The 27,134-nt window shown below is 41.0% G+C and overlaps 1 protein-coding gene across 4 annotated transcripts; it reads right to left on the bottom strand.

Moving 5' to 3' along the window:
- Positions 1 to 6,293: 6,293 nt before the first annotated feature.
- TIGAR (TP53 induced glycolysis regulatory phosphatase) lies at positions 6,294 to 19,074 on the bottom strand. Of its 4 annotated transcripts, XM_075162846.1 has the most exons (7): positions 18,969 to 19,074; positions 16,798 to 16,835; positions 14,465 to 14,586; positions 10,764 to 10,841; positions 8,205 to 8,315; positions 7,611 to 7,779; positions 6,294 to 6,633 (listed from the first exon to the last, which is right to left on the bottom strand). In XM_075162846.1, the coding sequence occupies exons 1-7, from the start codon at positions 18,998 to 19,000 to the stop codon at positions 6,629 to 6,631; spliced, it is 555 nt and encodes a 184-aa protein (XP_075018947.1). In that variant the 5' UTR covers positions 19,001 to 19,074; the 3' UTR covers positions 6,294 to 6,628. The 4 variants fall into 4 exon arrangements, with proteins under 4 accessions (XP_075018947.1, XP_075018929.1, XP_075018936.1 ...); XM_075162828.1 differs by having other exon boundaries at positions 6,294 to 7,779; XM_075162857.1 differs by lacking the exon at positions 6,294 to 6,633 and having other exon boundaries at positions 7,690 to 7,779; positions 8,200 to 8,315.
- Between the last annotated feature and the right edge of the window lie 8,060 nt (positions 19,075 to 27,134).

Raw genomic sequence — 27,134 nt, 5'->3', positions numbered from 1 at the left:
AACTTTCCCAAGTGAAATATTGCCTACTCGTTCCCCCCAGAACTAACCATGCATTAAACACCAACTCCTGGATCTATTAGTAAGAGGAGATCTTTTACAAAATGCTGTTGGTGCTTCTCTGAATAACCCAAGGTTTTCAATTTATTTAACTCAGGGCATTGCCTTCCATTTTCAAGGTAGAGTTACGTTTCCCAGCTCCTCCTTGAAAGTGGCAAGAATTACACAGAGCGCTGCAGGTGAGATCTCATCAGCGCTTGTACAACGGCCTTCATGGCTCCTTACCTGGATCAGAGGCACCTTTCAGGATCAGGCTTGTCTTTCTAAATGCAACAACACCGACTACCCATAATAAGTCAGGAATTAATATTACTCCAGGTTATTCTCCTCCTTTGTTGTTTTCAATTATTATCTTCCAGCTTGTAGTGGCCATTATTGTCATTGGTATCAAAGTGCCTGAGCTTGCAGTCTGTAGTAGTTGGTTTCATGCCACGTCTTTCACTCCTCAAATTCATCATTTCTTTCTCTGCATGATATTCTGACCCACGCAGTTATTGGTGATGCTTCCTCGCTAACATTTCCACATTCCTATATTTTTATTCAGAGTAGTTACCAAAAAATTGCCCCATGAGGAAGTTAAATATTAAGTTTACGCCAGCTCAGTGCTTGACCTTGGACACTACTACCTACTCATATGCCCGTAAATTGCTTGCATACCTACTTCACCTTTTTTTTTCTAGTAACATTTATCTTTTCCAGTTGAGCTGATGGTTTCCATCGTGGCATTGTGTCAAGTGTTCAATTAAAATTCACCTAGATCATATTCCATCATTTTTCCCTTGCCAAGACATCAGTTATTTCCTCAAAGAACTATCAGTTTAGTCTAGTGTAAAAACTAATTTAATTATATTCCAGGTTTAATTTACCTTTCTTGTCTGTAATTACATTCCCCTTCAGAATTTCTTCTAAAGCCCTGAATGTTATTAAGGTCAAACCAACAATTCTGCAAGAATACTTTGTCTTCTGTTCTCAAATAAAAAATATTTTATTTCCTATTCTCTAGTCATATGGTTCCACGCCCAACTTGACAGATCTATTTAAAATACTTGCTTACGGATGTGTAATTTTAGATGTGCTTTCAGAATTCTGGGATAAAGATTAGTCATTTCCCCTGACAGGAGCATATTAAAATCTTTAATTCTTGGCTTTAAATGTGGTATTTTCCCTATCCTCATTCCCATTACCCATCCTCTTTTACCCTTGTGTTCAATACTGCTGTAAATGAAGTAATTCGTTTTGGGGATTTAATTTAAGACTATCTAACCTCTATTCTACCCACACACTGCAACATTTCTGATACTCCTTTCCTTGCTCTCTGATTTGATATACGCGTATCTCAAGATCTTTTTGCTACTTGTTTTAAATTATTTTGCAAATTCTCATCATTTCATATCTAAGATACAATGTTCTATATAATGTAACTTACTTTCTACTCCTTATGGGCTCTCTTCCCAGAATCAGCAACTTGTTCTGAGATGATTATTGAACTAATTGGGTCTAGAGACCTTCCCTGTAATTTTTGCCTGTTTAGGATGTAACTTCTAAATAATTTTTACATCTCTGATTTAAGCAAAGCTTTCCCCTCTTTCTTCCATATTAAGTCCTTTTAAGGCTCTTACGTATAGCTGACCTTATTAACTCATTTTGTGATTCTTGCCCTTCTGAAATAAAACCTTTTTTACCTCATCTTCTAACTTAAGTAAATTCACTTTTCAATAGCTAGCTCTTCCAAAATATATTCATGACTTATCACAGTCAAGTCTAGTGCATCACCCCTCTTCAGTTTAGCTATGGCTTGATCAACGAACCGGGCGTCAGAGGGAAAGAGTATCACATCCAATTATGCCCCAAAAGGGGGTCTGCCTGGACCTCAAGTGCATTCCTTTGGTGAGCAGTAATTGCCTGTTCGTGATTTGTGTTTTTATCCTGGTATCCTCCTGTGCCCATACTCTCGAGGCCTCTACTGTTGTTCTCTGGTTGTGCTCTCAGGGGCCCCACAACGAGCTCCTGGTGTTCAGGCAGGAAATTTGTAGGCTCAGGCAGGGCTCGTGCATGCCTGGAAGTCCCAGAGATGTTTGCAAGTGACACCAGAGCTACCTCGGCACAGGAGACCTGCCCGAACAGTCCTGGCTTTACCACGCACAAACAGATCACCCACGCAGCGGGTTTGCCATATCCACGGATGTCAGGGAAACAGCTCACATATTGTGCAGTTGATTTGTGCTCATGCAGCTGCCATTTGCCTGGGATTACTATATATCCAAAAACCTCAGGCTCGCAGCCAAAGGCCTCACAAGAGGGACACATCTGGGGAAAATTTGACATATATTAGGTCCAGGCATGTGGGCTGTGGATCTGAGGCAGTCTCATGAAATACCAAAAGCTTGGATAGAGAATGCATCTGACCTAAATTCTGTATTTTAAAAAAAAAAAAAAAAAAAAAAAAGGAAAAAAAATCCCACCTCCTCCTATTGCAAAGACAGGGCTGTGTCTGGAAAACATAAACCCAACAGAGAACTGTGGGAATAAAGCAAATATCTTGAAAAAGGGCCGATACTTCAGAGGAAGGAAACTGTGATACTACCAGAGCGCTCTGCCAAAGTGCATGCCTGCTGACTGCTGGACATTTAGCAGACCCGCCAGGAGATGATGTTGGTGGAGCCAAAACTAAGGAACAAGTGTGCTACCATGCTGGGAACTTTGAACTCCTCTTTGTCTCTCCTGTCACCTTTTCCAAACCAAGCCCGGCCTGGTAAAGCACTGCTTAAACACAAACAATGACTTTATCAAAGGAGGTCACAACTCCACTACCTTTTGAAGCATCACTTTTTTGGGAGCAGAGTACCACTGGACTCTTCAGCAAAAGAAAACATTAGCTTAGAAAGCAGAGGACCAAGTTTCCTGTTGATCTTGGTGATCTCCACAGTCACCTTTTCTTCTCCTATTGTTCAGTTGAAAAAGCCTGCCAAGACAGCTTTTGTTTTAACTTTCATCAGTTTAAAAGATAATTTTAAAGTATGGATTGGTTCTCTCAGATCTGACTACAGGCCATTATGTGGGCAAGCTGACATGTTTCTAACATTTATTTCAGCACTATTTTCCTACAACGGTATTCAAAAGGAATGTACCTTTTTCTTATCACTTGAAATTCTTATCATCCTGGTAATGTGTTTAACAGCTCGATCTGCTTTCACAGCCTCTCTTACATCTTGGCAGCTACTGCTGAAAATCCACCCTGTAGTTGAGGCCTTGTCTCCTGCTGCTAATTAGAGACTGGCATTTCACAAGGACAAAACATTCATTGCCCACTACTGAGTAATCCCTCAAATATTTATGTTCTGCTACTATTCCTAACAGAACCATCTATAACTACAGCTCTCCTTTCCCATGATCCCAATAAACTGTACAGAATTGCTGTACAAATGTACAAAAGTCACTTTAGTAAAAGAGCAAAAAGAAAGATTTCATCTCAGTGTCAATTCAAAGACTTAAGAAGACAAGTACTATACACAGACCTAAAGAAAAGAAGGCTTACAATTAACTTCAGAAGTTTCCAAAATTACTGATTTACTTCTTAATGCATAGAAAGCTTACATCTGATATAACAAAGGTGAAATAAAAAGTGTAACTACATTAGGGCAGGCTATCAGATCACCTAGGCCAGTATCCTGTCTCCAACAATGTCAAGTGCCGATACATAGGGAAAGAATACAATAGGGCAACTGCAGAACCCGCTTGACTGCTTATACTCCCCCGGCCGCATCGCCGGCAGATGTGTTTGTGCCAATTTAGTGCGTTTTACAAGGTCTTAAATTAGGAGATTCTGGCTCATAAGTTTTTCGTTGAAAAATGTTACTTCATTAACATAGGAGCTGTTTAGAAAACTTGAATGGTTTCACCCTTCGGTATTTTTCACGGTTAGACACTACTGTACCTGCTGCTTGCCCTATGTAAGAGTTAAAACAAGATGAAAGAATTTGTTAACTTAAAGAAAACAATCACAAAGACAGGTTTCTCAGGATGGGTCTAAATTTTAACCACCTATAAATACATTAAAGAAGGTAGAGCATATTACAGAAGAAGATTCAAAAATCCCTATGGGAATAGTATTACCCAAGAAGCGGCAAAGCATTTAACAAACAAGCAGATGTTCCCATAAGATATTTACCTCATCAGCAAGAAAAAAATGTTAATTAACCTGCTTGAGGGTAGGCAAGAAAGAAAAAAAAGCCTTTTAAAGCACAGAAATCGTTGTGTGTTTTGAAATACTTGACAAAAGTTACTGGCTTAGGGAGGAAAACGTATTAGGTCTCCACCCATTTTCCAGCTGATGAAGGATGCACATTTTCACCTTGGTTACTCTGGCTCCAAGAAGTGTTAATGGAATGACTGACAAAATTCAGGACATGGCAATTACGGAAAAGCTCAAGCTATTTAAAGCACCAACAGAATAGTCTCCTGCTATGTAACTAGTCTTCCCAAAATAAACAGGCACTACCAGGGACAAGCAAATGAAGAACGAACTCTATCCCACCTTCTGCCATTAACTCTGTTAGTCGTCATAATTAAAACTTTTCTACCTTCTTTGGCTGTGATCATCAATTTAGTATTCAGGAGCCCTCTAGGAAGATGCATTTCACAAGAAGCTCAAGGAAGCTGTGCAAAAGCCCACATTCCCTTTTTCCTTCCCGTGTACACAACTTATTTCGTTCAGTATATTAAGAATGGATTCTTTTATTTGTGAAAAAAATCTATGGATACTTTTAAACAAAAGTCTTGAGCGTTTCCTCAAGCTACTGCTGTCATGTCTGTACTTTTGATTTGAAACAGACCCTTTTTAACTTCACAAACACAAACTTACTGTTTGGGTGGTAAACATGCATAATGTCAATAATGGTTGGCTACCAAGGATTTTTCCAGTTGGCTGGCTTTCTCAAAAAAAAAAATTTTACTAATTTTCTAAACATTTTATTGTGACTATTTGAATTCAGAAATTTTTACTTCTGAACAACACTGAAACACTTTGCTTAAGAATACCTTTGTTTTAAACAAAAGCTGCTTATATACGATTAAACTTGAAAGAGAGACATTTTGACCAAAGCTTGGTTTTATGTTATGAAGAAATCTTAAGTTTCCCAGGATTCTGTATTATGAAGATTTCTTGTTTGCTGGAAGACCCCTGGTCACAAAACTTTGCCCAGACACACCTGTATATTTATGAACTGCCTCATATGGGGAAAGAGGAGCTATAATGAAGCTTTCCTCTGCATCTGTAAAGAAATAAAAGGAAGCCAGCTGATCAATAAATAAGAAGTTTAGCCTATCGATGCAGAAGTTCAGTATAAAACTCCAGTTTAAATTTGCCAACCCAACTTAAGAGCCTCCAGTCCTTCACATTATATAATGTGTTAGAGGTTGAAAGACCAACGTTTGCTGACATGAGTTACTAGTACCCATCTTTACACATCAGGTAAGCTGCTTTACTCTCCATGGATGAGTTTTCAGACACTGCAGCAGATGGTTTCAAGGTCATTTGCTAGATAAACAAGCCCCGCCGCAAATAAAAAGCCTCCAGTTCATTTCCAGGTTCTGGAGAGCACTACCTCAGAAGCTTACCTCTGGTCACCACAAGCTGAACACTTCCCACTTCATCCTCCACATTTTAGCAGTATTAGCACTGGGCAAGCAGCACAGAGAACGGAAGGAGATCTCCACTCTGTGTCCAAGTAGGAATCATAAGAACTTTCCTACTGAATCACAGTCACAGGAATGGAAAAGGCAAAGTACAGTCACTAGAATCAGATTAAATAATTCTGTTGCTGTTTTTCAGCAGGGCTGCAGTTAAGTATAGGTACCCACCGCTTCAAGGAAACAAGAGCAACCTCTTTTTCCTCCTCAAAATTCAAGTCTCTGCTTCAAGGCCAAGAAGCCAAGTAGTTTAAAGTTCACAGGACAGCATATTTTTAAAAATTACAAAGAATTAATACTTCAGTCAAACAGTTAATTTTGTACAGTTGCAAGCAATTTAAGTATGTCCTTAACATTTTAACGAGTGGTTCTTCCAGGTAAGAGTCAGGATAGCACTGATCCATCAACCCTAAAAAGGGCTCTTTTTCACAGTAAAAGACCAGCCTGGGGTTTTTCAGAAAAAAAAAGGAAGTTACATGATCTGAGCAAAGCTTCATAGTCATATTAACAAAGATTTTTACCTCAAAAGAAATACAGATGAAACAGAGTTCTATTCAGGAGCCTTTAATTTTTTTTTTTTTTAAACAGGCTTAAAATATGCAAATGAGGAAAAAGTAAGTGGATATTATAAATAACATAAGTAAGATAAGCTTACACAGTAACACTACAAACACCCCAGTGGGGAAAGAATGCAGTACTAACAGCAACTATAAGCAATCATCAAGCAATCAAACTTGCCTAATTCTAGGCAAAAATATTCATCCATCAAGCGTACGACTGCAATTGACAACAGGATTCTAGTCGGGTATACAACTCACCCTATTGAGAAGGTTGCTTTTCAGAAGAGAGACCATTTATTTCAACTATGTGCACATGAGGTTCCTCATCCTGCTTACAGTTAAAAATAAATACTTTACGTTTGTGTACAGTGCTCTTCAACAGAGGTCTCAACAACACTAACGATTTCTTACAAAACACTCCTGCGAGGTAGGTAATATCATCATCCCCATTTTACAAATGGAAAAGAGATTCGCCCAGAGTCTCACAGCTATTTAGTATCAGAGCCAGGAACATGTCCCCTGCCTCTGTACCAAACCTTTTCCACTAGGCAATGCTCCTTTTTAGATTATACTATTGCATTCAAAAAAGTTATTTTAAGACAACATATATGTTTAATATTACAATGTAGCATTTTGTAATAAAACAAGAATACAGTATAGTTCATCTTTGAGGCACCATTCCTCTCCCCTCCCCAACTCTTCTACCTGGAGATAACCGAACTAATTATGGACTAATCAAAAGAAGTTTTTAAAAATATGCACTCTAGGAGCAGATATGCAAGGGACTGAAGTAAGTTTCTATTCATAAAGAACATTTGTGTTATTTCTCTAGTGCCAACTTGTATCGGGCACTATGACCATGCAAATTGTGTTATTTTAAGATGGCAAGCAGTTGCATGTCTTCAATTTTGTGGTTTAGTGTCAATAACTCCAGTCAATCCCAGTAATTACTACAGATACCTTTCCCAAGCTTAGTATAATGGTGATCTAAAATCACTTCCCCCTACAAAAACTCTTAAAACACTTTTGGAGCTACGCATTCAGCTCCCACATCCACTAAGTGAGAGTCTTGATTAAGACAAACACATGTGATTTCAGGTTTTAACAAATTTCCATTTTCAAGTTTTATAATGAAATGACTAACTCCTGTATTGGGACTGACAGAAGACAACTGAGACTTTGTTAAATTTGTTGGCAAAGTACAGTTGAGATCCGAAACAAAATAACCCATCCAGTTCCTCATGTAGGCTCCATGACTCACTACTAATATATTGGCATCTAATATTTTAGAAGCTCCATCATTACCAGAGCTAAGTTCTGCTTCACTGCAGTGGTTTGTCCAAGGGAAAACTAACTGTTCTTCAGATGCTTCTGAGCTTCTGCTTGCTGCAGCATGCATGTCTTGCTCTTTCTTTTCCAATTCAACAGCTAGCCGACACAGAAATTCAAAAAAATCCCTTGCACGTTCTCTTACCTGAAGAGAAAGGTCAGAAGAGTACATTGTGAAGAACGCAAGAGGCTTCTGCTTTCAGAAATCTGATATGACTACTTCAGTTAAAAGATAAACATTTATCACGGACAAGTCTCAGAAATCAATGGTAAGTTACTGAATGCTGTAAAAACTCCTCTGCCCTCCAAAGCCAAGGTTGAGAGTAACTGCCATCATCCTTCTGCAGACGACAGCTTCACGAGGAGTCAGTCTCAGAACCAGTGTTTTAGTTCTAAAGAGATTCCTTACTTGACAGCCACTGCAATCACTTCAGGTGGGGTTTTTAGCTTGGAAAGTGACTACCTTCAGTTGGGCTAAGCTCTCAATCAGATGTTCCTAAGTATGCAATAGCTGCATCTGCACTGATGAAATGGCCTAGAAACTAGAACACAAATAAATAAATACCATACTTCATCCAGTGTTTCTCCTCCAGAAGGCGTGAATGAAGGACATTGCTCTCCAGCAGCCTTTGCCATAGCCTTGAGGTCAGTCAAAGGCCTTCCTTCTGCAACACCGTATTTCTGTAAGAGGCAAGTTACAAAGAGCGGGTTTAGCAAGATGTATCGAGTCTCCAGTACCGCTTCCAATGCGAACGTCTCTTAACAGCCTTATTTTCTTGGATTCTCAAGTGTAACGTGCAGGCTTAACTACCTTTTACATTTTATTGCAATATTGGGGGAGGAAGTATCTTTATATCTGCTATTTAAGTTAAAATATGTATATATGCTTGGTACAGAAATACATTAAGAACAGCATCTTATTTAAAGTACTAACATTCAAAACATTACCTTCAGCCTGATCTTTGCTTTGAAATTTTTTCTTACATTCTTGACATTCATTTTTAGCATACAAAATTCAAGTGTCTTTGTAACTGAGGTTACATTGCAAACACCTCTGTATGTAGCTGTTCACATGAGGATAAATCCATTTACTTTTCATTTGCAGAAAGACTACAGAGAATTATTTTTCACAAGTAAGAAACAAATATTTTCTCTACAGACCTCTGAAATCTCCACAACAGATGAGTCCATTTTAAAATTAGAATTTTTGAAAAAGCCCAAAAAAGAAAAAAAAAGACGAAAAACCACAAGTACTGTACATATTAAAAATAAACAATAAGGCCTTCCCCGACTTTTTCAGAACATACATTACTGCTGTGGACAGTGTTTTCAGAAAACAGGAAAGGCAAAAAAGACCTTAAAAACATATGCTAGTGGACTCAGAGAACATGCAATTAACTCTCTTCAATGACATGCTTATTCCTGAGACCTCCAAATACAAGGCCCATACGAGAAACACTAGTAAGAACCCATATATACCAGCTAGTTATTCTGGGTCACTAGAAGTCCCATTATAAAACATAGTATTTCTCATCTGTAATGTATTTTACAAGATAGATATACTTGGATGTGCATTACCATTTTTGACCTCGAAGACCTTTCCAAGGCAGATCTCTAACAATGGTAAAACAGATCCCTCTGAAGATTAATACTTCACTACCACTAACAAAATATATTCATTGGTCTTTCCTTGGAAAGTCCGAAGACAGTGAAAACGCTGCAGTTATGATGAGTATTTTGAGAAAGAGCTGATGCTATACTGTCAAATGCTCAGTTACACACATTCCAGAAACACAGACTTTGATGACTAGGATACAGATGCATGCTTATTACTGAGGCTTTTTTGACTTCTATGTCACTATCCACGTGCTGTGGATATGCAATTAGATGCCATAATAATTAATTTATTACAGTCTTCAGAATTTAAATGTACTGAAACACATTTACTTCAGCCTCTCAATCCCTTTCTCTAAAGGAAAATATTGGCAGTTTAAGAACACTAAGAAAGACATGAAGAAATAACTGCTCTGAAGCTGCTGAAAATGAAATCCTAATCTTGAAGATTTTTCCAGACTTCTCTCATGAAAGCAAGGCATGAGAGAATAAAACTTTCTTAACAGGGTCAATGACATATGTTCTTTTAAAATACATTGCTTCTTTTCATGCAATTCAAACTTAATTCCAGTTATCCAGAGTAATGACTTACAACCTGTGGCCTGCAGACATTGTATTGGTATTTCTATACATCCATACAAACACCAGGAAAGGGGAAAAAACGTGTAACAGAGACTTAAGATTCTTCTTTCTAAAATTCTGTATTACGAACCATAATATTTTCAAAAACATCAGATGGTAAAGCAACTGAAGAAGTTTGGGAGGCATTTAACTTGCTGATTTCGGGAGAAGAACTGGAATTTCTGACAGAAAAAGAAGATCCAAATAGGAAATGCTACTTAAACACTTACTTGCCTGCTGGCAATGTGCCATCCCACTTTTGGTTTTGTAGCATTTCCTTATTTAACATTCAGCTGACACTCTCAGTGTAGCATCTGAAGGGTGATTCATAGTAGCAAAAACAGCCAGCATCTGAGTTTATTCTGATCAAGACATACTTTAAAACAGACAGGAGGTACAATTATGCCTGTTATCAGGCAGAGAGGCTAATCAGGAAAGCAGATTGTTCCATGGACAGCAGAAAGCTTTCCAGTAGTCTTTTTGCAAATGAAAAGGTATAAACAGCTAGAAAGCCAACATCGAGTTGTGCCATCAGGCTAGAAAAGGTAGGTAGAGGGAATATCTTTAACACTTTACATATGGGATTAGAAAACAGAGCTAAGCTTTTTATTACCTTTAAGATAATTCCCTCTACACGTAAATCTTATCTTACTTAAATCATTAAAGCATCACAGTTACAGTACTAATCACTAAATTTTGGCTTTGCTTTGCAATTCGGCAAACAATTTATAGTACCTGATGTGAAGAGTTCAGTCTTCAGTGATTAAAAACACATCAAATAGTGCTCTTCACTGTTAAACCTACCATTTAATAAGCCAAGATATCCATCAGCAGTACTTTACATTTTCAAATTGTTCAATGTTCAATATTAAAACAAACTCTTTTGGCACTTACTCTCTCTCGAAGTCTTGCATCATACTTGATTTCCAAATCTTTGCAGAACTTATTTTTTCCTAGAATTGTGGCAGCAGTCTAAAAAGTGAATGTACAATCATATCAATGAGCTGTTTTCTCATGGGATAGCTAGACCACCTTACACCACCACAATGTGAATCACATTAGTAGTACCCAACTACCCAAACAAACAAGATAACAAGGTTTTCAGCTAGTAGTGTCTGCCAGAATTGGATATATGGCCTGTGTCAGGCCATGAAAGGCAGAAAAGCTGCAATCTTCTGAAAGTTCTTTCACAGTTCAAAGTCCAAAACAGTTAAAGACACTTAGCACCCATGAAAGATGGGCAGCAAGACGCACCGCAGCAGCCAGGTTTACCGGGATAAATGCCACACCTTCTTTTGAGCATGCTGCCACTCACAAAGCAATCACGCCGACCCATTCTTTACACATAGTATGTGGGTCAGGCTCACAAGCAGTATGTTCCTAAAAACCGATCAGTTAATCCGACTGCGAAAAACATAGCATCTAACAAATGAAATTACTTTCTGGCAAGTAGCTACTTAATGCACCTCAGAAATCAAATACTCTTGAGGCAGTTAAGAGGTAGGAGAGTGTTTGCTGGCAACATACTGAAGTGTCAGCCTCGATGTTACAAGGGAGAAATGCATTGGATGATACAGTTGGGGAAAAAAAAAAATCTAGCTTATTGTATTCACTTGCCTTTTGATAGCATGGCCAAGAGACAGAGAAAACCCAAAGGGCTTAGTTTGCTTTTAACAACAGTCTGGATGTCTTGAGTTTTGTACTATATGTCTTTTTTTCTTCCAAGGAAGCATGTGATTTTGGGGGTGCAGGGAGGGCAAGACAATTGATCAAGAGGAAATTCTGGTACCACTTGGAAAAAGTATTGCCTAATACAGACTCCAGCGTGTTGGATATTATACAGCTGTCTGGCTGCCACAGCCAGTAATGGGAACTAAAGGACGGCTAACCTGCTCCTGTTCTTATATGCACCAAAGTGAGAAGGCTGTACTGGATTTGCATACAGTTTTGACCGGTAATATCAGTTGGAAGTCTTGTGCAAATGACCACATCCAATTGAACTGACATTCAAAGAACTCATTATGAAAAGGCTCCTTGGATTCTGGCAAATAATATGCAGCCTTGTTGTACTAACAAGATTTTATGACCTGTTTAATGTATTGCTTAGGAAAGGCTTTATTTATTTTACTTTTACTTTTAAAGTTGCAACTTTAAATTCCTGTCACAGAATAATGTCAAAATTCAGATAGGGTTGAATCAACTTCCTTGTATATATGAATAGCATAGTTACTTTTATGATTGTATCCTGAAATTTTATAATTGTATCTCAGGACTGAGATCTCGTTCAGTACATAGAATAGACAACATTAATCTACTGAGCACTAATTCATACTCTGAACTGTAAGTATTAAACATGAAGCCTCATTTACTATGCTGAAACCAAAATCTGCTCTGAAGAAGAGATTAACTTCCTCACACCTTTCCTACACTATCCATTACTAGAATACCAGCATGCTTCAGAAACGTTCCTGAATCTTCACAGTACCACAGTGACAGAGGGATACTGGCCCCACTTTACACATTGAAAACACCCAAAGATTTTCTCTCATCCTCCTCAGGGCCCAGCCTGTCCCAGTTCTGAACCTACTTTCACTGCTGCAGAGTTCTTGTCCCAACGGCATAGCATCTCACAGTAGGCCCCATATTCCCCTGCAGACTTTGGGTGTTATGCTCTCTTAAGCTTAGAAGTCTTACGGAGTTATGCTTTGTTCACACCACATCCCAGTCTGCCCAGCTGGTCTTTCTTTATTTTCACATTGCAGATCTGCCTGCTCTCTTCTACACTGCTCATTTCTGGAGCTAGTCTTTGACGCTCCCTCCTAGGCTTATTCTCTCAAACAGGCTTCCCTGCACAGCCTCTCTCTGCATTTCCTATATCTGCTCACTTTGCATCTCCTGTAGCTCTTGGAATTCCTGCCCAGCTAGTACAACACATCCCTGTTTTCTCCTGTCCTGCTCAGGCTTGAATGCTCAGCTGTCAGGCACGGGCAGCAGCCAGAGGACCACGTACCACTCCCGGTTCCAGTAACCAGTACACACCCTGACTGCATCTGATGCAAGAGACATGGCAAGGAAAACCAAACTTTACCACTAACACTTTCTTTAAAAACCATTTTTTCCTCTTTTGCAAGGGAACTTGTACATTCCTCTCATACTTGAGCTATGAAGTGACAGCGTAGTAAAGGACACTTCTTCATAGATTTGCAGCTGCCAAAAAAGGGAGTTCCAAGCAAATGGAAACGGCGGCTTTACACATCTTTGGAAAAGCTTCCACAAAGTCTGGATAGCTTGTCAAACAAATGGCAAAACACATCTCCTTTATGCAAAGGACAAATTCAGGTCTGTCTTCTACATCATGAGAATGCAAATGCTTCTCATGGAAAAGGCTGTCTCTAACATAAGGAAAGAAATTACCAACCTCACTCTCAAGTGGCTGAGCATTCAAAAACAATTCCCCTAAGGCAGGCACACAGCACAGACAGTCTTATGAACATTATAAAGCACTATTAATGTTTTTAAATATAATCACTGCCATTCACACAAGGAAGTGACTTGTCAGGCAGTTATTATTCATTTTAAAAATATCTAATTATTGCACCCCTCCCTCCCTGTCTCTCTAGTTTGTTTTCTGCCTGAGTTGTGCTGCTACAGCAGTTTATGGGACTGTGCTGCAAAACTGATGAGCAATGTTGATGATGTATGTTTTAAGAAAAAAAGGGGATTAATGCTAGATTTTGTTGATCTGGTTTACAGCAAGGCTTCACAAGCTTTTGTAGCAGAATAACAGAATAAAAAGCAAGCAACCAGCAGGGCTATCAAGAATCGCTTAGTAGTTTCAATCACGTGACGCCTGCATGTCTCTTGAAATCACAGCATCAGTAACAGAAGAGAGAGTTAAGGACAGGGCTTCCACAGGAGACATGACCCTCCTAGAACAGCTGATCTATGCCTCTACCTTTAAATTTCTGTCTCCCTAATTTTTTCAGTATTTCGTTATCTTGCACACAAAATCACATGTAATCCCACTCAGTAATTAACATTTTTTCCTCTTTAATTAACCTATTAAAATAGTGCATCAAGCTGAGAGGTGTGCTATTACGTTCCTGCCAAAACCACATTTAATGATCCTTGTACTGACTTTACAGCAAAACTTGATCTTGCCTATATTGGTCTGCATTCCTCAGAAAAACACAGCATACAGCCACAATGCGTAAGACAGTACAACAGTATCACAGCCAATTTGTTTTGTTCCTTCAAAGAAAAACTGACTTCAGTCTGTGTTACCTCTAAGTCCCAATTACTCGTTTAGCAAGAACCTATGCACGTATTAAATAATGGCAAATCCATAAGAACAACACTGCATGACATCCTGCAAAGCAAGCTAGCCTTCATCGCTTTCTAACTGAGCTGTTCTCATTGAAATTTCCTTACTCATAGAGGCCTTCTTGAACTCTACACAACTCAAACTGCAGTTCTAAATCCATCAAAATAGCTTTTGGCTCTCTGTCACCGTATTATTTTTGCATCATCAATAGCAAATAAATGCCAAATTCTGAAGCTAGTATTTACATTCGGTTGCCTCAAGAAGCACTTGCCTGCTTTGCTCGAAGGAGGTCACTTGAAAAGACATGAGTAAACTTCACATTACTGAGAAATAAACCAGCAGCATCTGCTTGTCTGAAACCAGTTGCAGAGAGCGGCTCATCCACTCCCTGACCTACAAAATAAAAACCCATCAACATTAAGACATGTAAATTTTAGATCAATTAGAAGCTGAGCAAGCACGGCAGCAATAAAGAATCTGCTCAATCATAATAAAATGCTTCTCCTTCAGTAAAGCCAACCATTAGTAAAAGTCACTGTTCCTCGGGTCTTCACTAAACTCAGTCACACAAATTGTATGAAAAAAGGGAGTACAGGCTAGGAAGACAGAAGAATCATTATCGATTATATTTATATTAATGTATACATATGACAAATTTAAACATAAAACAGACGCTACATTTTCTAAACGCGAGCAGTCATTTCAAATCACTTGTCCTTTTTAGAATGGTCACTGGTAGGCTTCCTGCAAGAGGAATCTCACAACTGAAACTGAAACTCTATAAACAGATTTGTTGATTGTAAATAAGAAAAAGGACAATACAACTGAGATAACATTGTTGATACTAAAATACATATATGGAAAAAACACGCACGTTGGGAGAGTCAAGTCCTGACAAATATGAAATGCCTGCTTCTCCCCATTCCCCAACATTTACAATGCCTTGAAGAAATGAGGCAACAAGAAGGGATTCTGTGTAATGCGGAAAGCAGCACACACTCTTTGACAAAGACACAGTTTCACAAAAATTTTACAGTTGATGTAAACACAACTGTTGTGGTCTCTTCCTCTCCCCTACTTCACCTCACACACTGACACTAATGCTCGTGCAGCTGCATAGCGAGCATGTTGATGGAACAAACCTAGCTGAAAAGCAGCAACCCTTCCAAAAATTGTGTTCAGCCAGAGTAGTCTGTGAAACGAGCTGGTCACAGAGCTCTAGGACAGCACTGAAAGAACAAGCACTTTGGTAATCCAACTTGAATGAAATAGGTGTGCTCCTGTCACAGCTCAGAGAGCCTGTAGGAGAACCAAGAACTGTGGCAGAGGGACAAACCTGTAACAAATTGCTATGTCCACACTTGCATCACCTATTCTACTTTTGCAGGAAGTCAAAGCAGAGAGTGTGCAATTCTCATCAAATCCAGAACAATGACAAAAACAATTTTCACCAAGAAAATGCACAATCACTGATATGCTTCCAATAGCAAAAGACAGGACACCAGAAGTCCAGAACTTGAGTTCTGAGTACCTCGTCTGTAATTCAGCCATGTGAGACCTCGGATCCCACCATGCAGGTATAGGTCTTACACCTCTCGAAACACAAGGCAGTGTTCACTTTCTACACTGGAGAGGGGAAAGGAACCCACTACATGTCATTTGACACAGAAAGCTAGGAATTTAAAAGACATAATTTAAGAACATAAAGCAGGGGAATATTCTTTATTTGCTTTATTATGAGCACAAAGCCATGTTGCAAGAACTGTAAATTGCAATGTCAAAACAGAGGTAGGAAAACCTGGAAGCACGATTCTTCCTCATAGCATGTAGCATCGTATAAAGTTTATTTATTCAGAGTACAACCCCACTAGATTCCTTGTAGCGGTGAGCCTCGGTTTCCCTACAACAGACAACCAAGCAGCTCAGCTGCTAGGTGTACGAGTCAGCAGTCACTAAGGAGAATTCTGGTTTTAAATGTTTTGTCTAAAGACTGCCTTCCTACAAAGAGCTGGGATTGAACAATTCAAGCATTTAAACAATCTTTACTTTTCATTCTTCCTTGCTTTACTGTAGGCTTTTTTTGCAAGTGACAGATTACCTTCTTAAGGCAACAGCCTTCTTTACATGACCTTTATCCATCCTTCTACAGCTCCTTACCAACTGCACCTGGCTGGTTCTTCACCAGAGCTGCAGCTCTCACTTCTCCTCTGAGCACCAGAAGCCCTTTTCCCAGGCTTCATACTACTGAGATTTAACAGAGTGCTATGGGACATTCTGGCATCCTTACTAACAGGTGCTGCTATTGCTTTATTTGATTACAGGTAACTTTTTTTCTCCCCCTGTTTAGAAAACGGAACTATTCTAATACTCCTGTTGATACCAGAAATACATCACTATTTGTTGATATTCTGTGGAGACCAACTTAGAATCTTCTTAGTTCTGTAAAGCTATCAAGCTAACATCCTGGCTTACAAATAAGGTCTCTTAAGATTTACAATATTATTCCGTAATAATTGTTAACATTTCAGCAGTTGGTTACAGGATTTCACATTTTGCAGGGAAGAATAATTTTCCTAACAAGCTAGCAGAATAACTGATACTAACCTTGTAGTATCTTGTCTTTGTTGTATCTTGTTTCTCCACTGAAAGAGATTACAAATAAAAAAATTAACTCACAATAACTTTACTGAATGTTCAAAAACTTTATATTAGATACCAACAGGAGACAGCAGAGTCTGAAAATGAAAAATGAGATACAGGACAGCACAGCCTCTTTTCAAAAAGACGTATCTGAAGACCTTAAAACAAAAAAAAAAAGATTTCAAGTAGTCAACCCCAATCATGCCGTCAATATTTACTAAAACAAACCTACCTGGGATAAAAGGAAAGGAAATAGTTTTTTAAATTTATCATAAATGCAACATAATTTATCTATTACAATAACACCTCTATGCTGGAGAGAGGGAAGATGCAGGAAGACTCTGGAGTCCTCTTATGAAAACTGTGTGCTAGCCAACTGGACCTCTGTCCTTTAAAGGGAAGCCAATTCAAGAGCTTATCAAAGATAGCAGCAGAGCACACTGCACACCTTGAAGTAACACAGCATTAAGAAGCCAGAGGTGTAGCAAAACTACTAGAATGAACATCAACTTCTTTAAGAATTAGAATATTCTACCTTAAAAACCGTAATTGACAGTATTTCAAGAGAAGAGTGACTAAAATCATGTGCAGATTCATTGAGGAGGGAAAATCTAACAACTAAACTTGACATGAACAAAGTTAAGCATGCTGACTTTGTTGAGACTCCTCACCTGACTGAAATGTCATGTGCTTAAGTTTTTTTGCAGTACTAAGGTCAAGCGCGCTGCTTGGTTTTTATACAAAGAGCTATCAACACTGCTATGTGGAAGTTCTCAAGATGACCCCCAAACAGGTAACTGATCACAGAAAGCCAGTACTTTTAAGAAAAAACACTGTATTTTAGCACACTTTAAGCTCTTTCCTGCACAGGGGGCAGCAATTTAATTCTTCAGGCTCATCCCATGTCCTGACAGCTAATTCCAGCCACCTGAGGAAAATGCAGCAGGCTGGATGGAGTCCATCCTGCTGGTCATCAATTGGGATGCAAGTGGGGGAAAAGTAGAATGTGCAGTTTTCCAAGCAGCACTAAGACAGCACAGCATATGCAAGCAGTGTGATGGATGAATTCCCATCCATTTGCTGGCGAACGAAATGGGATCTTTCTGACATGTCTGCAAGAGTCGCACCAGAAGATTTCAAATTCAACGAATTTTTTCAGGCTCACGTTTTCTAGCTGATGTAAAAGTTAAGCTGCAATTACAGCACTAAGTCAGCAGATCCAGGTCATTGAGGGACATCAAGAGTAACTCTTAAAAGGAGGAAAATCAGAATAAAAAAAAAAAGAAGTCATTGCGCCAGCTGCACTGATCAAGTATTAAACTGTATTATGCTAAAGGGGAAAAAAAGTTTAGCTTTCACAAAAATTAAACAGTTAACTACTATAAGTTGCAGGAAGCTGGATCTACTTAGTCTAGTTAATGACAAATCTTTGTCAATATCCACTGTAGCTTGAAAGAAAAACTCACTGTAACAATTTTACCTAAGTCGCAAAGACCAACTCTTTTAACATTTCACAGTAGAAATGTTAGAATACCATTCCTAAACGAGCTCTTTGCCCTGCCAGAGAGCTTTTGGCAGGAGAAAGGTCTTATGAGCAGTCACCTAAGAGTTCACAAATAGCGCTTACTAATGTTACGTATAATTCCGTACTTCCATCAATACCAAACTATACCGATATGGCTTAGCCTATCTGGTTAACTAAAGTATCCTAGAACAGGCTCACGTACCTAGCCAGACCTAGTAACACCAGAGGCGGTACCCAGACAGACTCTCCGGGCCAAGCGCCTCCCTGCCCAGCCCGCAGTCCGGCAGCGATAATACCGGGGCACAGAGCCCGGGCACTCCGCCTCCCTCAAGGGCCGGGCCGGGCCGGGCCGGGCCAGGGCTCACTCCGCCCGCGGGCTCCCTCGCGGCGCACCCCCGCCCTCCACGCCTGACTGACTGACTGACAGGAGCCGTTACCCCTGAGGGAGCCGCGCGCGCCCAACGGACCGCCCCGGGGGAGGGTGGGGTGCGGAACTCCACTGACGTTACGGCCCGCCCAGGCACCGCCGGGGGGGTGGGGTGCAGCGGGGAGACGGGGGAAGGGCAAGGCCCGGCAGCGGCGGGGGCGGAGGGGGTGCCGCGGTACTCACTGCCGGACGACGGTCAGCCCGAACCGAACCATGGCGCGGCCGCACAGGTGCGCGCAGGCCCAGCCTCGCCCCGCCGCCGGCGCCTCCTGCCCGCACTGCGGCGCCCGGCCGCCCCGCGCCCGCCGGTGACGTCACGGCCCCGCCCCCCGCCGGCCGTCGCGGCAGGGGGAGGAGGCGGCGGGGGGCGGGTCTGCACCGGCAGCGCGTCCCCCCCCCGGGGCAGGCGGCGGCCCGCCCCCGCTGGGTCCCGGGGCGGCGGGCGGCGGCTTTCGGGGGAAACGCGTTAAAACGTGTCCCGGGGCCGCCTGTTCTCGGAACCGCCGCTCGTGCGGGTGGGAGCGCGCTGGGGTGGATTCGCGGGAGGTCACGTCCGGCGCGAAACGGCCCGGTGTGCTTCACACACCCCCCACACACACCCTCCCCCAAAAAACCAGAGAGGTTTGCTCAGTGCAGCTGCCAAACAGCTTTCTGCGGGGAGTTTCTCGTCTCCAAAACCGGGCTGCGTCCGCCGCGGGAGCTCAGCGCGGTGCTCAGGCGCTCTGAGGCGCGGTGGCTGGCCCGCTTTCCCAAAGGCTGGCCGCCTGCCGCGCGACATGCGTTTGAAGCTGCAGCGCGCGCGTTCGTCGGCTTAATATTTGGCAGAGAGTGCGGGGAGAGGTGCAGGTTCAGCCTGCGTGTGGGAGGGGGGAGAGCGTGTGGGGGAACTGCAGCTCGGGTGCGGGCGGTGTGCGAGCCAGCCCTGGAAACCTACGGACTGAGAATATTCGTTTTTAAAAATTAAAGGGAAGGCATGTCCAGTCTGAAGGATTTTTTTAAGGGCTTAAGGCAGATGTTGAGAACAAGTCCTGTGAGGAGCGGCTGAGGGAACTGGGGTTGTTTAGCCAGGAGAAGAGGAGGCTGAGGGGAGACCTTATCGTGCTCTACAACTACCTGAAAGGAGGTTGTAGCGAGGTGGGTGTTGGTCTCTTCTCACAAGTAACTGGCGATAGGACGAGAGGAAATGGCCTCAAGTTGCACCACGGGAGGCTTAGATTGGATATTAGGAAAAATTTTTTTCACCGAAAGGGTTGTCAAGCCTTGGAACAGGCTGCCCAGGGAAGTGGTTGAGTCACCATCCTGGGAGGTATTTAAAAGACGTGTAGAGGTGGCGCTTAGGGACATGGTTTAGTGGTGGACTTGGCAGTGTTAGGTTTATGGTTGGACTTGATCTTAAGAGTCTCTTCCAACCTAAATGGATTCTGTGTTCTTACTTTACAATTATAATCAGATGGATTTCACCTTAAAACTCTAGTTTTCACATAATCTCATGATTCTGGGACCAGAGGGTTGAGTAAGTTTACCACATTGCAGAAGACGTAATATTTAATGATGTTCAGTCTTGTTACATCAACTAAATTAAGGACACTAATCGGCAACAGCACTTTGCTCAGAGTAATATCAATAGTTGGATAAATTACGCTAATTACAAGTCAATTAAAAGTCTTGGAAGCCAAATCATACCCCTGAGTAAGTATTGGCAAAGATGGGAGCAGTTTCGAAGCAACGGTTTCAGACCAGCGTTTACAAGGCAAAGCAGCGTGTGGTGTAGGCATCCACAACGCCAACATCCACAACCAGTTGGGGCCATGCTGGCCTTGTGCGGCAGAAGTCCAGAGCCTCCATGTTCTGAAAAATGGGACAGATTATCGTCGTCTTCTTCTTCAGGTCCTATCTACCCACATAATCTCAGCTCTTGGGATCTAGATGGGAGATCGGTGGAATACAATTTTGGGATCCATCGTCCTGGGATGTGTGAGCTTCTTATTAAGACTGTTGCAGATTGATTTGTTGAACAGAGGCCACTTTTGCTCCGCAGCCACCATCATACTTGGGAAATAACAGAGAGAGGAGTTAGAGCAGTTGCGGCGAGAGAGAAAAGCAAATCTACTACCTACACACTCTCTATATTACAGTGATGTTTTCATACTGGAGCGTAAAGGTGACATCTGAGCTAGATACAGTAAATCAGCTCTCCTCTTCTGCCTAGCAGTGTTCTTTCTGGACCAACTGACAGCGTTTGTGGGAAGATACAAGACATATCTGCGTTTCGTAGTTCACACTCTTGTTGCCTATGCATTACTTGCTGGGTGAGTAAGGGGTGAGTAAGGGGATTCTTCCTTCAGTTGCTAGGGTTTGACATTCGGACTCTCACTTTCCCCAGTGAGAGAGAAAAAGCAAAGCAAAAAAAAAAAGTCCTACAAAAGTAGAAATTTATTTTACTGTTCCTTCCCCACTTCCCGTTTTTGAAGATTCATGGAAAAGCACATGTATGTCTCGGCAAACTGCGAGAGTACAGCATAGAAGATGTTTTCCTCAACACAGAAATACAATGTTCACCTCAGGAAAGGTCTTGCTGGCCAGAAATATTAAGAATTCAAAATGGTTGATATTTTAGGAAATTAACCATAAAAATTTGGTCAAATCATCACTGTATTATTGATGTAGAATACAATAACAGGTAATACCTATTTTATGGTTGCAAAAAGCAAGGAAGAAATGGGAAAGTCACTTAAGGGTGAACAAAAATATCCGAAGAGCTATAATAGCACACAAGAACTGAGAAAATAGCATTTGAAGTTAATATTTTAATCATTTTGCTATTGGTGATTTCTAATAGACAATGAAAGCAATGACCCTACTGCTATTACTAAATAATAGCATTATGAAATTACTGCTGGTAAAATGGACAAAGTAACAGAAGAAGCAACTGCAAACCATCCTTTTCCCCTCAGAAAGCTAGTTTTATGAATTACAGACAATCTGATTAACCAAAATATTAGTTGGTCACATAGCTGAGTGCATTTCCTTTAGGATTTTACAACCGGATGGAATAAATGCTATCTAAAAATCAGTTATTTGAGAAATTCTTCTGGGTTGGCCAGAGATCTAAGCTAACTTTGAAACTGGTTTGTGCTTTAACACCAAACAAATTCTAAATGAAGACTAAAACACAATTTGTTTAATTTGATAGCAGTTTAAAACATGCTAAATTAAATGTTTAATGCAACGGTGGGTCTCTTTCATTCCCTTTTTATCCTCCTTTGGCAGTGTGGCACAACCCTGTATTTCTGTAGTGCCTCTCCTCCACAGATTTCAGAACTGACATTTTCAAAGGGTGAGACTAGTGACATGTCTAGCCTTTAAATGAGCCAGTGCCAAATGACTCAGCTCTGACCTATTTCTATTGTATCACCATTAAAAACAACTGTGTTTTGCTACGATGATAAGACCCCAGCTGTGTTTCAAGCATGTTTTACAAGGACAAAAAACAAGTATGAGCCAACACTCACTTAGCCTCTATAATCTTATAAGTGCATGTTTTGATACAGGTCCCTTTGCAAAAGTGACAGCCCTTCAGGCAAAGTTTTAAAGAGACTTTCTCTGAAGTCACACAGTTTGGATTTGTGAGAAAACAGCTTGAAAGGCCTGCAGCTTCTGACTTACAGCCTCGTGGTTTGGCTACTAGATCATGTTTCCCTTTTCCATTGTTTAGTCCTCTTATCTTTGCTCCTGTCTCCTTTATCTTTATAGCATGTGCACATTTTTGCCTGGGCATTAAAATTCTGAATTTTCATTTCTTCCTCCTTGGTAATTTCTCTGATCTGCTGTAGCACATCATGTCAGTCTGTGTTCATGAGCCTATTTTTTGAATCGACCCATTGAAACAAAGTGTTTATAAAGCACAACTGCTAACAGGAGCACTGTTCCTCATCAGATGATGAATAGTATTTTGAGGAAGTCATCTTAGGAAGAAAAAGCTTTTGTGGAGCTGGAAATTAAACATTTTTGAATGAGAAGGTTTTATTCTAATAAAGATTTTAAACTCGAATCTAGTAAATTCATCATCAGATGGATCGCGTATCACTAACAGCAGACAATATCATCAATCCAGGGAGAGTTATCTAGTCTCGGTGAAACAACAGTCGGCAATTAGGAACGCAAAACTGAAATCATCAGCTGGGCTATATTCCTGGCAGCCCACTTGTCATTCGGGATCTGATCTTGCTCCCTGCTCTTACAGGTACACCAGCCCAGCAGAAACCTGATTTCTCACTCCTCCCACTTCTCTCCCTGCATAATATGCCTCTAAAGGATGTGCTGGCACGAAGAAATTCCTAACTTGTTCACATGCAAGCACAGAGATGGTTCTGTGGCCAGTTCTCAAACTGGCCAGGCTGGGCAACACAGCTGTGCAATACCTTTGCGGCAACTACCTCAATTGCTTTCATCGAAAAGTAACTTCAGACAAGTGTTTAATTATTTTTAAGATGGTTTTCAGTGTGATATACCGTCTGCGAACAGGGAGCAGAGGCAGCCCCTTCTGACTGTCCCGCTGAACAGAAAACCCTCTGTGCTCCTGCAACAGCATTTCACACCAATTTGCCCAAAGCCTCCAAGCGTAAAAGTTCAAGTCAGGGCTGTAGGCTTTCTGGCGGTGAGGACGTTCAGGTGAGCTGTCGGAGAAGTGAGAAGGTTCAGTTAAACGTTTCACTTTCCAGAAAGGTAGGAAACCCCAGGCAGCTCCTGGAGGAGCTCCGGGAATAGCTGCAGCTGTAGGAGTTGCGTTACCGTCATCTAGCGGTCCTCCTGCAGCCTGCACCCTCGGGTTTTACTGTCCAATTTTAGTCAGTTCCCATCCAACAAGCTTTGCTTTTCGCTTAGATTACATATTTAATGTTTTGCTATGGTGCTGCTAGCCATCAAGGGGAATCACATCCGAATTTTATGCATTTGTGTTGCAAATTTCTGGAACGTTAGGCCAAGCCTTAATACCTAAACTTGGGAAACTAAATAATACCATCGGGGCACTTCAGAAAAAACAATACTTTGTTGTGTGTAAGAAGCAAATCCAAAGACATTGAAATAAAAAACTTCTTGGAAAAGCAAAGAGGTTGAACTTGAGGAAGCTGGAAAAATTGAGGGAAATTTTTGTTCAGGGGTGCTGGGTAACAATCCGGAATTCATTCCTCATCCTCCAGCCGGTTATGTCCCACTCACAGTTTTTTGTTCAAGTTCTGAAAACCCTAGTCATCAGAAAGGTCAACCTGTTGCTCTTCAGGGATGCTTGCTAGTCTCCTGCCAGACGAACCGGACCTTTTGCTCTAAGAAGCATTACCAAGTAATCTGAGGAGCCGCAGCCCTAAGTGCGGCCAGTCTGCTGACCTTTCTCTCTCTCCTTCACCGCTCTGTCCTAATTCTTCTTGTAGTTTCTGCATGTTACGTTTTGGAAGAGCTGAAATAACATCCCAGTTTATTTTTAGAGAAAACTCAATAGCAAGAGAGAGCTATCACCACATCATTTCCACAGAAGGACAGACATTTAAGGAGACAGACATTTTCCCCTTTTTATTTTCCTTTTCTTTTCTTACTGTGCTTTGCGTCAGCTCCTTTATGTCTCTCTAGTAGGTTGCAGCAGAACTCAGAGTCAGACATCCTGCATATGGAGCTCATACCTAAGCATAAATACCTCAGCTTTACTCACCTTAACTTGTAAGCCTAACAGGTCTTGATTTAATATATCCGCTACTGAGGGATGCCCTTCCCCGCAGTGCACCTGAAGCCCATGCTGAGTGCTGGCCTGATGTTCTCCCTGACAAGTGTCCCTACTAAGACCCCCACAATTTTCACTGTTGTCCCCTGGCAGCATCAGCAGTTACATCAGCTGCTGCGCACTCTTTTTGGTATAAAAATATTGTGGTACCTGTGCCCCTGTGTCCGCATGCAGCTGAAATGCAAATCACCTTTGAGAACCCTTTTAAATATATCATTATATTAAGAAAAATAAAAGGGTGTGGGTTTTTTTTTTTGATATTTCAAGGAGGTACAAAGTAAACGTGGTACAGCCAGCTTTCTCCAAAGATCTAAAGGGATCCCCAAAGTCTTTTTAAAATAAACTTTCCCTTAATTGGGAGAAATGATTCAGTGTGCTGTGGGGGGCAAAGAAGTAGAGCATAGCCTGTTTTCCTTCGTGCCAGCTGGCTGGCTTCGATTTGCAAACAGCACAGAGAAGGCTCTAATATAATTCTCTGAAAACTGAATGCAACTACTCTATGTTTATGCCTGCAAGTGACTGCAGGAGGGTGTGAAAGTATATCAGCAATAGAGTTGCCTGCATGAGCAAAGCCATACTCTTTCCTGGCCTGTTTCTTCCCCGTGAAATGTAAGATTAAAATACACACCTTTTCTACCTTATTATCCACACTGCCATTAAGCAGTCCATGTGTTTGATAGTGCATGCGAGGTGCCCTTTGTCTCTCTCGCTCTTTATCCATGGGACGTTTGAGTTACAGTATGTTTGAAAATGCTCATCATTTATGCATCCTCCTGTGCATCCTTCCAGGCAGAGTATGGATGACTGATGGGCTGTGACTGCAGACAGCGGGCTTCAGTGACCTAGGGAGTCCTGTGTGCTGATTTTGATAGAATAAAGCACCGATGTAATGCTCAAGGGTTAACACCATATTGAGAAAGATGGACTCCATGCCTCTCATACCTCTTGGTAGCTAAATCCTTACTTTTCCTGCTGAAAAAAAGGAAATTACTTGGCCAGACTTCGCAGAAATTCTACCTGCCTTTACATCAGCTTCACATTTATTGATGTGACTGGTAATTTACAGTACGAGACAAGAATGAACTGGAGTTGGTGGGAAAATTATTAAACCTATTAGAAGTCAACAGCGGAGCTCCCACTGTCTTCAGCAGGGATAGAATTTCATTCTGCTTGTGCTGGTTGCATTAGGTTTGTAGGGCTTTTTGCTTCTTTACAGCAGCACAGAATGAAGAGTAGCTACATAGTTCACGGACAAATTAAAAAATACAGCAATTGCAATAGAAGTGTTTGAAAAGACTCCTGAAACAAGCATTAAGGATGCCTTATTTGAAACACAAAGGAAAATTCCCTGCTTAGAAAGATAAACTGCATTTCTAGTCCCTACAGAAAAATTTGGGGAAATATAAAATAAAACATAATCTAACTCATGTACTGAGATCGGAAACACCGAGCAATTGTGTGGTGTTTTTCTCTTCTGAAATCTCAATGCTAAAGCTTTTTTCTCTTTGCTTCCACAGTTTTCTTAAACACAAAAGTCAGTCCAGCGTGCAGTTGTTTTAAAGCATGATTTTGCTATGTTGTCCCTCCTTAAAATCCTCAGGCTGTCCTTATGTAAAGTATAGGATCATGATGGGCAGAAATTGTTTGCAGATGGCAAGAAGACGACAATACAAAATGGTTTCACAGGCCACATAATAATGGAACTTAACCCTATTGTATGTGGCTTCTCAGCATTCAGCCAGCTTTCTTTAAAGGAACGGAACAGGCTGTTGTCCAATTAATTTCAATTTTAGCTTCTGTGCCCTATATCCACTAATTCTGAAAACATACATTTACTTAAACAACAACAGAAAATCTCTTTTCTGCTAAATCTAGATATAGTAAAAACTTAAAACACAAAACTGCAGAGCACATTCCTTCCAGTCCTTCCAGGACTGTTGGTGACACTATAGTGGGAAAGGAATTAATCCCCTGAAACCTGAAATTAGGCCAGAGAGCACCCCTTTGAGCTTTAAACCACAAATGGAAGGTGTAAGAACAACCCTCACAAGTTCCAGTTCTTCATAGGCTCTAAGTTACGGCTATGAAATGCCGCAGATTGCTGGTCATGTTGTTACATGGTGGCCAGAAGAACACGAGGACTCGTGATGTTTTAAAATCTCTACTTTTGGTGCAGACAACCTGTGAAATATGAGGCTCACAGGCCACTTTCCAGGGAAGTTTTGAGAGACTTTGCCTAAAGCCACAGCTCCCAGATTTGTGTGATTATGACTAGAAAGCCCTGTATCTCCTGACTCACAACCTCAAGATTTAGTTCGTAGCTCCTAACCCATCCATGATTTTTTTTTCTATTTGTTCCTATCTATTTCTTTTTGCTCATATGTTTCTTCATTTTAGCAACGTATTCTTCCTTCTGAGCATTTTTCCTTCTCTGTTCATCACATCTTTTTTTCCTTTTTTTCCCCCCTTTCATTTCTTTTCTCTGTTTTTGGCTGTATTACTCACTTTATGATGGCGTTACTTTTTCCCCCACGTGTCTGCCCAAATACCTCTTCGTCATTCTTCAGTGCCTCTTT

This window comes from Calonectris borealis, chromosome 1 (assembly GCF_964195595.1).
Source record: "Calonectris borealis chromosome 1, bCalBor7.hap1.2, whole genome shotgun sequence".
NCBI lineage: Eukaryota > Metazoa > Chordata > Aves > Procellariiformes > Procellariidae > Calonectris > Calonectris borealis.
This window is presented reverse-complemented; position numbering and strand designations above follow the sequence as displayed.